This window comes from Pseudochaenichthys georgianus, chromosome 9, assembly GCF_902827115.2.
Source record: "Pseudochaenichthys georgianus chromosome 9, fPseGeo1.2, whole genome shotgun sequence".
Classification (NCBI taxonomy): domain Eukaryota; kingdom Metazoa; phylum Chordata; class Actinopteri; order Perciformes; family Channichthyidae; genus Pseudochaenichthys; species Pseudochaenichthys georgianus.
The window spans coordinates 14,861,881-14,873,985 of NC_047511.1; the positions used below are offsets into that span (position 1 = coordinate 14,861,881).

The 12,105-nt window shown below is 41.5% G+C and overlaps 1 protein-coding gene across 6 annotated transcripts in view; it reads left to right on the forward strand.

The window, feature by feature from the left end:
• Nucleotides 1–529: 529 nt before the first annotated feature.
• Nucleotides 530–12,105, forward strand: part of ksr2 (kinase suppressor of ras 2) — a 189,674-nt gene continuing 178,098 nt past the window's right edge. For all 6 annotated transcript variants that reach the window (XM_034092087.2, XM_034092085.2, XM_034092086.2 and 3 more), the window contains exon 1: nt 530–1,192. In XM_034092087.2, coding sequence (XP_033947978.1) covers nt 1,019–1,192 — 174 coding nt within the window. In that variant the 5' untranslated portion in view covers nt 530–1,018. The remainder of the gene's footprint in view (nt 1,193–12,105) is intronic.

The window sequence follows — 12,105 nt, forward strand, 5'->3', positions numbered from 1 at the left end:
CACAAATATATCGGTTAGAAATGTGAGGGGGGGGGCTAAGTGGCGTAAGGGCACACAACAATAGCAGTTATAAAGAATGACAACTCATTTCTAGTAAACAAGTATAACACTTAAAGTCAAGTTTATCCAAATATGAGGTGACTTCCAAAATGTTATAATGTTGTCAAATATTAACCAAATCGATTCATTAAAAAAACTCTAATTTAAAGTACAATCACTGTAGCTACGAGAACATAAACTGTTTCCCATAAAAATACATATACAAAGAGTGTATAGCCTGCATATAGTGTATGTGTGGGTGTCCTGTATGGTAGAGTGCACATCTAAATCTGTATACGATGTATTATTATAATACAAAGACCCGATCTTTCCTCTACACATGTGAAAAGTGTTCCTTATTCAGGCCTGTCTGTTAAAGCAGTGAGCCCACCGCACTTGGCGCTGATCTCGCGAGAGTGGCCCCTCACGGCGGTGCCTGGGTGATGCGATGCTGTTGCTGTGGGTTTGATTGACGGGAAACATGTCGGTGTGGTGGGAGCGAACCGGGATGCAGCTGCTGCCAAGGGAGACAGGGAGTACCTGCATCCAATCCACACATCAGCACCTTTAAAACCATCAGGCTTTCCCCTCAGATACGTCTGCTTATGATGCGCTCAACTGCTTCTATTTAAAAAAACATCCATTTAAAACGAAGGGGCACCCAATGGATGCTGTGGCAAACCGTGTAGTCCCGCTCGGTATCTTCATATTGTGTTTGATTTAGCCTACAATCAGAGACACCTTGATGAAGCAGCAGGAACTACGAGGACTGTTGTTGCAATGGAGTCGACTCTCTCACGGCTCAAACCGCGTCTGTAAACCTACAACATCTCGTTTCATGGCGTTTTGCAGCAGGTTGCTCTGTTCCGTGGGCTTCTCCACGTTTCTTTTCTGAATTATTTTGTTGTTTTTGTTGTTTTTTTATTTTAATTTTTTAAGCGCAAAGGGGGGGAACAAACCGACCACTGCTCGCAAAACTATGAACGAGGAGATGACAAAAAGCGAGGAGCAGCATCTTAGTTTGCAGAAAGCCTTGCAGCAGTGCGAGTTGGTGCAAAATATGATCGACATAAGTATTTCTAGTTTGGAGGGTTTACGGACCAAATGTGCCACATCCAACGACTTGACACAAAAAGAGATACGAACGCTGGAGGTAAGCACCATTTGAGCGGAATGACTGAAATACTGCTGTGCATCTTCATCAAAATCAATACGGAGGGCTGTCACCGTATTTTATTTATTTCTAGGCCACTATGCATATTTTCCAGTGTCTTATCCACAAACTGCTTTTCCACTATCGGGGTTGCCATTGCATTCATATGCAAATATTTACACTGCTATCTGTTTTGTGCAGTGCAATAAATCAAGAGGCTACGGGGCTGCAGTGGGCTGTTATAGACTTGCGCATTCTGCAGGTGGCGGGGAGAGAAGGTAGCTCTTCTCCATCAGAATAATATTTGAGGCAGCCGAGGCCTATAGGCTGCCCGTATTTACAATCCATTACCAATATGCCAGCCTGCGTATCTGTCCTTTTAGCGCATCCAGGCCCTGCTGCTGTTATGCAAGGCGAGCAGATTACTCAAAATTGTTACAAAATATCGTTATCCGTTTAATTGGCCCGTGGGGTATTCCGTAAATTGCGTTACGTAAGCGCCATCATATATCAGTATTGTGTTTGAGATGTCAGATTGTCCGTTTTAGACCACTTAAACCAACCCCCCCCCCCCTCACCACTAAGAGGCTGTTACGGGACATATACAATGCCATAAAGTGCGATAAGGTCACTGAAAACTCACTATTAAGCAGTGCAGACACCGCACACTATGGAGGGCCTGTAAGAATCTTATTATGATGCCTCGGAAGATTAAAACAAATACCATTAAGTGCGATAAGGTCGCCATAAACTCAGCACTGAGCAGGGCTATCTGTGTGTACCATCAGACCACTTTAAGTCCCAGAGGGAATATAATGTGATATTACATAACAATAAAGTCACTTGTGAGTGCCACGCACTAACCCCAACCCCACAGGAACATGAGGCTATAATATGTTATACAATGGATAAACACATGTTTTTAATACTGTGTCTGAGCTATTAAGTGAAGTTTGCAAGTGTTGCACAGGCATTGGGACGGACATGTAATCCAAGAGTAGAGAAAACTAATGACATGTTCTGCCATCATGAGCAGTACAGTGTGGAGATAAATGTTCACTATGTTCCCAGAATTCCTTGCAAAGCATAGATTGTTGTAAGCATGACATAAGTATTGTTTTCATGTTACAACATTTGGACAGGGTTGTAACTTTGAAGGCAATTATAAATCCTTAATTATCAGCATATGCCATATTTATAACAACGTTTCCACATGGCAAAGGAACTATACTAGGTTTGAAGGGTTGAGACACAGAATAGTAGTAAGGCCATTTTGGGAAAGCAGGGAAAGGTGTTTTTTATTTTTTCTCAACCTTCCTTGTTATATTGTGAAAAGTTACATAAACATAAAAAGGCAATGGTATTATTCATGTGAACATTGATGGTGTAGGCCTACAGTAGACGTTCGACTAACTTATTGTCTTGTTATCCCTTAAAAAGTAATGACAACATGACGACAACACATTAGCTGTGCCATTTGGGATGTTAAAGGGACCTTGCAGAGTAATGCAGTAATGTTTGTATCACTTGTACTACCAGACTGACATGCCACAAGCATAATGGTTAATGTGAAACATTTCTGATGATTGCAGGGGACGGTAATGTCGAAGTCGAAGCCAATTGCAAGCTTGTATGGATAATACAGACTCCAAAACATTCATAAGTTATTAATTTGTTTATACATGATCTATTGAACTGAATTAGGGAATGCATTGGGGGGTAGTCTTTGTTATGCAACACACCAGTGGAACATCTGGCCTCTCTTACTGTAGTTCTTCAAAGTGACCCTGCTCTGCAGCGACATATTGAACATATTAATTTCTTTTTTATCATGTCTTTTACATTATATGAATTGTTGTCTATAAAGTTGTGTCACTCTGCTCTTTTAAGGAAACATTTCCTATAACTTACATAATTGGAAATGTTAAGGTTGGTGATGGACAAATTATATTATTGTGTTTCATAGCATTTGCCATGTTTCCCAAAAATAACATTCCCTGAGCATTCTGCCAAGCTATGTATATTACTGAAAGCTGCAGTTTGACAACAAATATATAACAGTCCAAAATAGGAGCCAAGATGAATGAATCCTGGGAAAAATGAAAATAATCTTTAACTCCCCCAGACATGTTTTTAATTAAGTATGTGACAAAAAGCTACCGTGATTGATATTTAGTTTATTATGGTTTTCCAACAAAAAACTGTAATGGGGCTAGAATGAAATCTCTCTCCCCCTGATATGTTCTGGATTTGGCCCCGCCCACACCTGCTCGAGTTAGCTGACAGGTGCGCAAATCGAAGCATGGATCCTGAGCGATGCGTTTTGGTGTCTGGTCTATTTTCTTTGTTAGAAAACACCTGAGAGAATTAGCCATACATGTTTGACTCAGAGGAGAAGTCTGTTGTGCACCACAATCTGGGACGAGCAGACCTATCAGCATGGTAAGTGTAGTTAGCACGTTTTATTTAGCTCATGTTGTTTGTTAGCTTGTGAGCTTGTAACTGGCAGTGACTAGCAAAATGCTACAGTTTGTGAAACAAACAATTCATTGACTTGTTTTTGGAAACATGGAAGAAGATTTCAGGGTCAGTTTTAAATGAAAAAAATTGCACACTACCACGTTTGTATGCTAATGCTATCTTTCAGTTTGTTGACAAGTCCACTCTCCGCGTGCAGGTTTCAGGTTTATGTGCAGGTGTTGTGATGCGCGTGACTGTTTCCTTATTGATTTGTGTCCAGCCTGTCCTCCTACAAAAAACAACGAAATAGGTTGATTGTTCAGCAGCTTATTACGACCACAACCCATGGTCACGTTTTAAAGTGTAGCACCTCTAGTGGTTGTGTAATAAACAACATGCTCCTGTTGATTGCAAATGCTCCGGAGGGTCGTTTATTCACAAATAACCCTCTGGAATATCCTAAATTGTAGGATAGTTTGGCCAATAAAATGCTTTTTGATTAGATTTCTAGCGAGAAGTCTATGTACTTTTAAAATCTACGTCCAGTGGATGTGTAGGATCTATAGTTTGATAGATATTAAGAAGAAGATTTGAGGTCCCGCCAGGAGAACGAACGTGTAATGTCTTTACGCAGCGTCAATGTAAAGTTGGCGTCAACCCTCACGGGGTGAAAACAGTATTTCCGGTCTAGACGTTTTCATAATAAAACCGGAAGTATTCCCCACACTGTCAAATTATTACACAGTGATATCTGCATTCCTCATCCATCAAAAAACATCAGTTTATCCTTGTTAATTACACAATATTGATTGGTTTAAATTGTGTACAATGCTTTTTTTTTTAAACTTCGATTCGGAGAAACAAATAGTTTTTTCGGAGTTTAGACACTACAGAGTTTCCGAAGGCACTACACTACCCAGAATCCTCAGCTATTGTTTGTGACCACAACATCCGCTTTCCTTTACAAACCCTGTGATTAGTCCTCAAGCTCTGTGATTGGATGTTGGAGTGGCAGTGCGACAAGGTTACGCCGAGCGTCAAACAGCTCTTTGAAATGGAATGTAACCACGGCAGACTATCCAAAACTGGACTCGAACGGACCCCGAACTACACATGCTGGCTATTGTGTTTCGCAACATGTTCTATGGCACGTCTCTACTGGGAATTGTAGTTTTAAAAGACGTTTTCGTATTTCCCATAATTAGAAGTCACCAGTATTAAACTGTGTACACAAGCCCGCCTTAACCTGCCATCAGGCCCTGGGGCTGATGTTTTGTAGGCCCCCTATTTAAACAACAAATCAAAGTCATTTATAGCCTCGGCAGGCTCTGTGATCGCACTTCTCCACTCTGCTCTACGTGTGCCTGGTCCTCTGTATTTGTCCGGTTGCCGTTGGCTCCCTCACGTAGCATGTCCTCGTTGTCCTCTCCATCTCCTCCAACAGATAATGTCCCTCCTGTCTGTTTTTCCTCTCCCGCTACTCCATCGGTATCAGAACCAGACGACCTACTTGGCTCCGAGGCCCCGCGGCCAGCATTGCCAGCCCCGCGGCCGGCATCGCCGCCACCGCTGCCGCTCGGTACAGAACTCATCTGTCCTTCCTCCTCATCCTGGCCTACAGGCTTAAAATAACCTGTAAGCTTCGGCATTTTTTGTAATAGCTGCTTGTCTCGAAACTCCTTTTCCCTCAACAATTTCCTTTTCCGAGTGCCACTCTCAAACTTTTTCTTCTCCGACATTTTCTCCTTAACAACCTTCATCTGTCACTTAATCACTCGCAATTTGAATAAGTCACATGTGAAACATATTCTCATTCTGATTGGCTGTTAAGTGGTGCCCACTGACTGTTACGGAGTCAACATTTTTGAGAAAAATCTCTGGAATCCATCGATCTGATTGATTAGCAGAGCAAATGATCAAAATAGTATGGAGGGAAGATATTTTCGTTTGGATTACTGGTCTGGGGGAAGCTCACGAGTGTGTGTGTATACGTGTGTGTGTTTGTGCATTCTTGCGTTTGTGTGTATTGTGTTTGTTTCCCGGGGAAAACACTCACGAGAAACACAGGCTGTTGTTATGCCTGCTGTGACGTAAAGTTACTCCGTTCTCCGCTTGTAATTATGCCGTCACAAGCTTCAAAGTTGTTTTTATCATCTGAATTTGCCGAAACAAGTTTAATATTCTGAAAGCCAAGACTTTGTTTATTTGAAATCGGATAAAAACAAACTGTAACAGACCCTGCCGTGTTATCTATGATTACTATATGCCTTACATTCATAATTTCAGCGGAGGGAGGGGAACAGCAGAACAGCAGAGTGGCGAGGGAGAGCTGTCTTCTTCCCTTTACCATCCATCCATCCATCTTCTCCCGCTTATCCGTGGTCGGGTCGCGGGGGCAGCAGTTCCAGCAGAGAGCCCCAAACTTTCTTTTCCCTGGCGACATCAACCAGCTCTGACTGGGGGATCCCAAGGCGCTCCCAGGCCAGCGAAGAGATATAATCCCTCCACCTGGTCCTAGGTCTACCCCTTGGTCTCTTCCCAGCTGGACGTGCCTGGAACACCTCCCTAGGGAGGCGCCCAGGTGGCATCCTAACTAGGTGCCCGAACCACCTCAACTGGCTTCTTTCGACGCGAAGGAGGAGCGGCTCAACTCCGAGTCCCTCCCTGATGACCGAACTTCTCACCTTATCTCTAAGGGAGACACCAGCCACCCGGCGGAGGAAACCCATCTCGGCCGCTTGTATCCGCGATCTCGTTCTTTCGGTCATGACCCATCCTTCATGACCATAGGTGAGGGTAGGAACGAAAATGGCCCGGTAGACAGAGAGCTTTGCCTTCCGGCTCAGCTCCCTTTTCGTCACAACGGTGCGGTAAAGCGACTGCAATACCGCTCCCGCTGCTCCGATTCTCCGGCCCATCTCACGCTCCATTGATCCCTCACTCGAGAACAAGACCCCGAGATACTTGAACTCCTTCACTTGGGGTAAGGACTCATTCCCTACTTGGAGTGGACAGTCCATCGGTTTCCTGCTGAGAACCATGGCCTCAGATTTGGAGGTGCTGATCCTCATCCCAGCCGCTTCACACTCGGTTGCGAACCGATCCAGTGAGTGCTGAAGGTCGCAGACCGATGAAGCCATCAGAACCACATCATCTGCAAAAAGCAGTGGTGCAATCCTTAGTCCACCGAACTGCAGACCCCCCCCCCCACGACTACGCCTCGAAATCCGATCCATGTATATTACAAACAGGATTGGTGACAAAGCGCAGCCCTGGCGGAGGCCAACTTCTTCCCTTTACAAGCTTCAAAAATCTATTTATCGTGTGATTTTGGAAATAAAAGTTTCATATTCTGAAAGCGAGCTATTGCAATTCTGATTCCATAGATGTGTCTCCCATCACCCAAAACCCCTGACTATTCTCTCAACTCAGTATTTGCATTCTTATATTCAAAGAAAATCAGTAAAATCTTTAAAAACTACAAGTCCCTTTCTATCAGCTGTGCACCGTTATGGTGTAAATACAGCCTATCTACTAATTGGATCAAATATAAGAGTCAGCCGAATTAGTGTTGATACTGCAAGGAGATGTATTGTGTGAAAATAAATGGAAGATGTTGTTTAATTGCTGATGATATATTTGTGATCCACGTCACGTATTCAGTTTCGGCGGCATTTCTTCCAGTTTATCCAAAGGTCTTCTCATCAGGGCGCTATAAATAAAGAACTACGGCAGATATTTAATATTTAATGCAGCCGAACCGTGTATTACAATGCCGTTATGTGATGACTTCCAAAGAGAAAAGCAAGCACACTCGGAATAAAGTATTATTATTTAAAAAAAAAAAAGTTTCTCGGATTTCATATCGCATAAACACCATATCCCAACATGCATTGCGGCTAAAACAGCCAATCACCAAGCTTGAACGGTAGCTGAGGATTATGGGTAGGTAGATGTTTCAGCCTATCAAAACCTCTGACAAAATAAATGTGTCTCTCAGAATCGAAAGGGAATAACCTATGGGAAAAACACAAAATCATTGTACACAATTTAAACCAATTAATGTTGTGTAATTAACAAGGATAAACTGATGTTTTTAGTGGATGAGTACTGCAGATATAGCTTTGAAATCATTTGACAGTGGGGGGAATACGGTTTTATTATGAAAACTTCGAGACTGGAAATACTGTTTCCACCCCGTGAGTGTTGCCGCTAACTTTACATGGACGCTGCCGTTACACGTTCTCCTGGCGAGACCTCAAATCATCTTCATAATATCTATCAAACTATATCCTACACATCCACTGGACGTGGATTCTGAAAGTACAATATATACATCTCACTAGAAATCTAATCAAAAAGCATTTTAATGGCCAAACTATCCTACAATTTAGGATTTTCCAGAGAGGGTTATTTGTGAATATACGACTAGTGTCAGGGTAGAGCGAAGCAGGCAGGACCCAAATGCAGATTTCACAGAAGATATCTTTATTTCAAGGCTAATGAACAACAGAACTCTTCCCAGTGAACACAGTTAAGACAAACAAGGATCACACAAAGACTAACAGGAAAAAACGAACCTAAATGCACACAGGACTAATCAAAGAAACAAGAGACAGGTGAGGAGGGAGGAGAAAACACAGGGGCACCAGGTGAACACAATCAGGAAATCAGACACAGGAGGGCAAACACAGAGACAGGAATCAACAGACAAGACTGGGGCTGCAGTCGGATAGTTTAAAAATCAGCTCCTAAGTTCTAACCCTATCGTCTATTCCTTGACCTCTGAGTGAAACGTTAAGGGATAGTGGATAGGAGAATTCAAAAGGACTTAGGAGAAGAGACTGCGGTACTTTAGAGAATCCGAATGCACTTTCACTATCCGACGTGTTTATGATGCGCCAGCGGACGTCATTGTGTGCGTCTGCTGCTGTGGGGAAACTATGGAAACCACAGTTTTCTATACAGCGGACTACAACATGGATGTTTAATAAGAACGAGGGACTACTGTAAACTCATCTAGAGACTCTGCACCGTGCTCTGATGCTGCTGCTTTGCTTTATGAACGTGGACAACAGAGAAACATATTCTTCATGACCAAAGTTGGAATTGAAATAAAAAAGGAAAGTGAAACTTATGCTCGTCACCCTCTCCCTCCGATCCACATTAATACAAATGATCCCAATACGTATGATTGTATGAACTAAAGATCTTAAAATCAATACAAATGTATTTATTATAAACGTTAGTCCTTAACATCTATCACTGTGTATATCACCATTCAAACATCTTTTAAAAGTTGAACAAACTCCACACAGCTCAGTAAAGACTGTGAAATGTTGACTTTATTTGATAATTTCAGTAAAAACTAACGTTCATATTTCTCTTTTTGATTATAATACTGATGAACGTTCAAAACAAAGCACTTTGGCAACTTACCACCTATGTTTTAAAATGCTTAATAAGCACCGTAACTTTCATGATATCATTTCTCGGTCATAATCGGTTGTTTCCGTGAACGGCCGACTGTTGAGTGACGGCAAATGCTGCGGCTGCAAGGCATTGTGGGGCAGCATTTTCGCTTCTCCTGTCGGTTAGGGAGGTCCAGTGGTTCCTAAGCTAAAGGAGGTTATAAAGAAAGTTTGAAACCTCCTTTCCTATCATTCTCATCATTCTAGAGAATTCGAACGGCACTTATCATGGCTGCCACTGAGGGACTTCCGGGTCATTTCACTCCTTTAGGAAGGTTCCTAAGCTAAATGGACTATTCGACTTCAGCCAGGGGCTGAACACTTTTCAAAATAAAACAGGAAACCAGAGACAGATAACACAACACAAACAGGCCGTGACAACTAGAGGTCGAAAACTTTAAAATGTGATTATGGGTCGTTATAAGCGCTTGAACAATCGAACTATTTGGTCGTATGAGTTGGAGAACTTGTTGTTTGTGTCATATTTGCCCGTTAGAAAGCGATTGTCTCTTTCTAATTTTTGACATAGTTTTTCCAGGGTGCGTTTGAATCTCATATTCTAGGCATCTCCCTTTAGAAAATTGTGAAAACAACTCTCTAGTGACAAACTTTGCACGGATACAAGTCAATAAAGTCAAGGTCTCAGCAGACACGAAATATAAGAAAAACACCATTTTGATTGTTGGTGATTTGCAACTTTTGATGCTGCATTACCAGATTTGCTTTGCCACTTGAGGGTATCTCCATGTTTAAGTTTGGGTTTAATCATTTTTTGTCAATGCTGTAACATTACGACTTTTGTTTGCTGCTACGATCTACAATGTTGGAGAATCACAGCCATTTGCCACATTTGTATGAATTGTAGCCCAACGGACAAAATAATAGAAACACCAGCATGAATTCAGGTCAGAGTGAGATATTTTAGTAGTCACGTATTGTTGTGAGCTTCAACTCTTCTTTTAAGTTAAGGCTACAATCACCTTGTAATACCCAGGAACCAACACAGAAACGGGTTTGGGCTACTGTAGAAACTTACTTTGGATAGAACTGAACTTCTTTCTGTGTCACTTAATTTATTTAGATGTTTCACAGCAGAATTAAACAAACGTATGTGTGGCAGAAATGCTCAAGAGAGAAACACATATTATAATTGAATATAAAATTCACAAATACAACAAAGCATTAACTCCTGAGAACCATTTAACGTTCCTCAAATCCTCTGAGTTGGAGAGCTTTCAGGATGGCAGTGCTCTTATTGCCTCAACGACAAATTAGTTGTCCATCGGGGGTTTTGCTGAGGATCACAATGACGTCAGCCGTACGCAAAGCCTTCCTCGTTAACCTGCCCTGGTCCTCATTGAGTGTGGTGTGTTTCCATCTCTATTATTAACCTGTCCTATAGGATGCAGATTGGGCCTCAGACACAATTTGTTAGAAGCATCGTGCACTGACCTTGCTTTGGCCAAAAGCTCTAGCGGCATATATCATTACCTGGATGAAGTGTTACAGTAATACTGGTTTCCATTCATATTTGTATGCATTGTTGGCGGTAGCCCTTGGATACACTGGAATGATCCACGCACATGATGGGTTTTATTAGGCTTTTATAGATGCAGACACATGATAGAGCATGACATGTGAGCCAATGTATTTCATCTAACAGAAAAGAGAAAAGGTCACAACAAGTGTAGCATCAGCATTTTTTTCTCGCCTTAAATGTAGCTTATAAAGGGTTCATTGTGCAAACTACGTCATACATAAGTGTTCTCGACCACGTGTAGATGTGTTCAAATAACACACATTAGAAGGATGTATGGAAAGTCTGTGGAAAAATCTCCTCTTGTCTGTGTCAAACTGCATGCTGACAGATTTTGTACTAAATAGGAATATGGGCTTTTTGGACAGTCTATCCTTTCACAGCTTTGCTTATTTGCTTGAATCATTCGTACATTCAGAAGCTCCAATCAAAATGTAGTAGTCAAGGTAAAACGGTTCAAAGCTAATTTGTGCCATAGGCCTGGACTATTCTTGATACATCGTTTTTAGTGTGAGAAAAAGGCAAGTAAGCATACTACTGTATATATTTTATCCTCTTCTCAGAATTTGACTACAATAACACTGCACCTGCATGCTTCACATATATTTGAGATTCCCTGTTAAAAAAAAGAGGGTTTTCACATTCATTTTATTCGTACTGTGCCCATTATCTGTGATTTACATGTGAGACCTGCAGGAAACACCTAGATAGACATATTTTGAAATTCAATATCATTAGGTACTGAAATGTTTCTGTACTAAAGAACCAATAGGGAAGTTCAAGTAAACTCAGTAACACTGAGATCACTGAGGGGGAATCTTTTATAGATGGATGAGGACTGATTGAAGAGTTATGCAAAGGAGTTTCACACAGGTGCCTAAGATATTCATAAGCACTGAGTATCAGCTGTGAATGTATCTTTTTCTTTTGTTTACCACTGTTAATGCAATAGAGTTTTGTGTCTTTCTATATTATCTGCCATAGCTGTTTTGGAAAAAGGGTGTACACAAATGGATACACATTTGCAAAAAAAGACTTCTGTTGTGCTCCGATGGTGATGGAGATGTATTGAGTCCCATTCGTATTAAGTGTGTTCTAGCAATGGAGAAAAACTGTGAAGAAGAACGAAAAAAGAGAGCTTTTATTTTATTTAAAATGTTCAAACCATGCCTTATTTTCGCACCTGTTGCTGAGTGGGCATACAGTAACAGTGGATGTTTGGCAATCTTGTTGGCAGGCAGTTGCTGATTTACAAATCCAGAAGTTGCAGCAAAGTTATTATTATTTTTGTGTTTCCGGCATGCATATGGCTTATGTTATTCCAGTATTTTCACCAACTAGTTCCTAACTGTCACTGTCTGCTGTTAGAGGTTGGGAAAGTTATGCACAGTGGGGTTTAGAGCTTTATTTATATAGTTTTACTTAACATTAATGCTGCCACTCAA